Raw genomic sequence first — 4,625 nt, 5'->3', positions numbered from 1 at the left:
GGTCTGGGTTAGAAGGGGGGTGGTTAGTAGGTCACGAGAGGTTCTTCCTCTCTACTCTGCACTGGTGAGGTCACATCTGGAATATTGAGTCCAGTTCTGGGTCCCTCAGCTCAAGCGAGACAGGGAACTGCTTGAAAGAGTCCAGCGCAGAGCCACAAAGTGGAACATCTCCCGTATGAGAAACATCTCCCTTATGAGGAACGGCTGAAGGAGCTGGGTCTCTTTAGCTTGGAGAAGAGGAGGCTGAGGCGTGACCTCATTAATGTTTATAAATATGTCAAGGGGGAGTGTCAGGAGGACAGTGCCAGGCTCTTTTCACTAATGTCCAATGACAGGACAAGGGGCAATGGATACAAGCTGGAACATAAGAAGTTCAACAAAAATATTCGAAAAAACTTTTTCACTGTGAGGATGACAGAACACTGGAACAGGCTGCCCAGGGAGGCTGTCCACGGGATGGCTGAGATCCCCGCTGTTATCTGACAATGTCATAAGCATTTGTGGAGAGCAGGTAAGGTAGGCTAGAAACACAGATTCTCTTTCTGCAAAAATGTTCTTTCAATACAGCAAGGAACAAATGTTACATAGAATATATGCATGCTGCTGAGGCAAATATCTTCAGTTTTTAAGACATGTTTGTAAATAATGATTTATTCTAGGTGCCCCAAGCCAGGAGTGTCTAACTAGCTCTGAAAAGCAGGCAATCATGGAAGAAAGAAGAGCAGCATATTGCATGGCATTTTTAATGATTTTTTTTATTTCTTTAGCTCAACAATCCAGTATAAAATTTGCAATTAAGTCAGCCTTTCCCTGCGAAACTGATAAACTCAAAGGGGAAGGGTGGACAAGGGAAATGAAGAGGAAAAGACTAAGAAAGTTGAGAGGGAAGACTCATCCTTGAGGAATGCATTGCTACCACAGCTCAGGCCAGAGAGTCCGGCTCACAACCGTGCTCCAGCTTCTCCCCACCGAGACATGTCCACAGCAAGTAGGTGCACCTGGATCTTCAAGGAGAGCCTGACACCTGCTGAAGGGGAGGAAAAGCTGCAAGTGAGTAATCACACATATTCACATTCACATCCCAAAACAAAACCAGCTCTACCTTCACGCTCTGGACTTGTCCAAGCCCCTTTCCCTTTGGCTGAAGTTGGTGCTGTTCCTTCTTCAGGACCTCTCTGTCTTCCAGGCCACCCATAACAAGCAACTGATGTGTTCTCTTCTCTCAGTCAAAAACTTGGTGCTCCTGCCAGTTTTGGTGTGTTTTTTTTTTTTCCCCAAGGCTTGAGAACCGCCAGCTTCTGCAGTGCCGTCCTTTCTCCTTCCTCCATGTCCCTGAGCCGTCAGCTGGGCTTAGCCAACTGGCATGTTCCTGGTTTATGTTTGCCTTCCAAGAGGCATCAGTCCCAGGAACACAGCTTGTCCCCCCCCCCAGGCTCTCCTGAAGTCTGGGACATTTTTCTGCGGATTTTGGGACGTGAAAGCAGAAGGCTGTACAGTATTCCATCAAACCACTCTTTGTTTGCTGTGGTAAAAAGGGAGAGGGAGGGAAAGGGGAGGTAGTTTCAGTGAAGTCATTTGAGGTATCCCCCAGCAGCAGTGGGATGCAACCTCAACAAGATTGATGGGTCTCTGCGAGGTTGAAATTTTGCTCACCATGCTGTACATTTCCCCCTCATGCCTGTTTCTTCCCTCCTCTAAACCATCCCAAACAATATGAGGTTTTGTCTGCGCTCAGGGTCTAGCAGCAGCAGTTCCTCAAGCCCCTTAGCCCTTATTTTTTGTGCGTGCCCTGGACTTAACCAGAACATTCCTGCCAGAGGTTAAGCCCAGGCGCCACATGGATAATCCAAGATAATTTTTTTGCCTCCAGTTCCAAGTGACTATGACGATAATGGCCCCATACGTGCTGTCTGGAACTCCATACTGGCCCTTTTTTTGCCCTTTATCTCTTCCTCTCTCCCGGGCAGGTGGTGCTTAGGTATACACAGAGATCCCAGCTGCAAGTCGGGAGGATCAGGGTAGCAGAATGCTCCCAGCCTGGCTGTCCTTCACCATCTATCTCTTTCATTAAAATGAAGTTGTGTTCCAGGGCACCGCAGCCAGGCATGTTGTGCCCATGCTGCCATCACTGTCCCCACAACACTGTCGTTTTGGGCTGGAGATGCTTTGTGCCCTTCCAGTACCAAGGTCAGGACTAGCCACGGGATGAGCCCCCACTAAACCAGGGCTGTGGGGAAATTGGAGACCGTGACATGAAAGCAGGAGAGAGTTGCTGGAGATAGAAATGGAATCTTCGAGCTGAAGGACCAAGAAGAGCTGGGAAGGGGGGATGGCAGGACACCACGGTTCTCATAGCGTAGCAGCAGTCTTGGGAGCAAGCCAAGAAAATTAGTGCCTGGGCAGGGATCACCTGTGGGAAAGAGAAGCAAAGCACTGGCCTGAGCAGGGCTGAGAGGGGAGAAGAGCTGATCTTTTTCTTCCTGAGAGCTGATCTTTTTCTTTCTCTTTTTTCTTTTCTCTCCTCAGACAGTGAGATCTTTGCTCTGGCACCTGATGCCATGGTCAGAGTGCTAGTCCCCCCTTCTCATGTGGTTGGTTTCTTTCCTGATTAAAAGTGATTAGGCAGCCCTAAACCCCACAGAAATGTGACTAGGGGGAAAGGAAACAAAGAATCCATTCAGTATCTCTTAAATCCCCGGGGCAGTATTTAGGGAGCCTCGAGGAGAGAACTGGAGCAGAACTATCCCTCCAGGACCTCCCTGTCCTTCTCCCTCTTGCTGCACCCTTTGTTGCCAACCCCTCCTCCACTATGTCGTTCTCCGAAGCTGAGGTGCAAAGTGCCCGTGGTGCCTGGGAGAAGATTTATGTGGATGCTGAGGACAACGGGACAACTGTGCTGGTCAGGTAAGGAAAGAGCCCATCCCACTGCCAGCCCAGAGGGTTGAAGGGGGAATGGCAAGAAGGTTGGAGCTGCCACCTAGGAGCACATCTTGATGTTTTTCACACAGCCCACGGTGAGAACAATTTGTTTTGCTGTGGTTTATCCTGCCTCAAGGAGGAAACAGGGAAGAGGTGAGATCCAAACAAAGAAAAGTAAAATGAAAGGGAAGAAGGGGTGGGAAAGGAAGAAGAGAGGAGAATCCACCCATTTAAGGTAAAGAAAAGAAAATGTGGAATGAAAGAGAATGGGAACAGAACATGGGTCCTATTTCCTTCTTCCTCTTTACCTCTAAACTCCTTAGATGATTTTTTTTTTAACTTGCATGTCCTCAGTATTTCTCTTTTGATTCTCCTTCAGCCTTTCCAGTACAGAGACCACCTGTTTCATTGTACTGTTCCTGTTGGTTTTCTCCTCTTTTTTTTCCCTCCATTTTCCTCTCTTCTTCCATAATCTTCTATTAACCTTTCACATATGCCTCTCTCAGGTGGGACTTACACCAACTCCATACTCACTGATCCACCCAAATAATATTTCTAGTTATCATACCTTTATTACTCCCTCTGGCTTTCTTGTATATCACATCTTGTGCCTGGATCAGCCTCAAAAAGTGTTATGCATTGCTCTTCTTTTCCTCAGTATACACAACTTGAGGACAGTGAGGGTCAGAAATGCAGCTATAAAATGCTTGTGGCATTCAGTGGATTGGCTCCCAGGGTGATTTACTCTAGAAGGTTTTGCATTTTTGAATAAAAGAAATTAGCAGTATTGGTACTCAAACAACAATCCATCACAGGCAATAAGAAAGCTTTGGAAGGGACTCTAGTAGGAAGGGTTTGTAGCAGAGTTTCTCCATGAAAACACCAAGAGCATAGTGGATTTATCTGCTGGTCCAGAACATCTTTGAGAATATTGTGTTATGACACTCAGCCCATGTGAAAACCCTTTCACTACTCTGTGGATTTTAACTCCACCTAACACCGAGCCAACATTAAAGAAATGCTTACTTTAGAAGCAGTGGATTAAATTCAGGACAGGTAGGTTTTAAGGCAGGGTGAGCAAAGGGAAGTGCCCTGGGAAAAGGCAAGAGAAGGGACGGGTTGCTGTGGGCACAGAAGAGTTGGGCACAGAATAGAAGGACAAAGGAGAACCAAGAAATGCAGGGGAAAGAGGTGTCTGTTCTACTAAAGAGAAGGAAAAGGGCCAATAAAGGCGTAAAATAAGGCCTGGAACATGAAGCTACATCTGTATCGATGCTTCGGTCCACGGATTAGGACATCTCTCATTTCTTAACAGGATGTTTACAGAGCACCCAGACACCAAATCCTACTTCACCCACTTCAAAGGCATGGACTCTGCTGAAGAGATGAAACAGTCAGATCAGGTCAGGGGCCATGGCAAGAGGGTTTTCACCGCCATCAATGACATGGTGCAGCACCTGGATAACTCTGAGGCTTTTCTTGGGATACTGAACCCACTTGGCAAGAAACATGCCACCCAGCTGAAGGTTGACCCCAAAAACTTCAAGGTGAGTCAGGAGCATTCCTCTTCCCAGGGGGTGTCATTGTGATGGGAAGATGTCATTCCCTTTGAGGGACAGAACTGAAGAAAACAGGCTTTGTATATATAAATATATATATGTTTCAGAGAGTGGAGGTGGTGGAAGGTGAGACAGTTGGTGGTGAGA

The 4,625-nt window shown here is 47.0% G+C and overlaps 1 protein-coding gene across 1 annotated transcript in view; it reads left to right on the top strand.

Annotated features, from left to right (window-relative positions):
- The first annotated feature begins 2,809 nt into the window (after window positions 1–2,809).
- The window catches only part of LOC104271833 (cytoglobin-1-like), a 3,119-nt gene continuing 1,303 nt past the window's right edge, over window positions 2,810–4,625 (top strand). The window contains exons 1-2 of the mRNA XM_009866630.1: window positions 2,810–2,904; window positions 4,235–4,466. Of these exons, the coding sequence (XP_009864932.1) occupies window positions 2,810–2,904; window positions 4,235–4,466 (327 nt within the window). The remainder of the gene's footprint in view (window positions 2,905–4,234; window positions 4,467–4,625) is intronic.

Source organism: Apaloderma vittatum, unplaced genomic scaffold (assembly GCF_000703405.1).
Source record: "Apaloderma vittatum isolate BGI_N311 unplaced genomic scaffold, ASM70340v1 scaffold10313, whole genome shotgun sequence".
Taxonomy (NCBI): Eukaryota; Metazoa; Chordata; class Aves; order Trogoniformes; family Trogonidae; genus Apaloderma; species Apaloderma vittatum.
The sequence above is the reverse complement of the archived record's forward strand: the minus strand, read 5'-3'. Positions and strand labels throughout refer to the sequence as shown.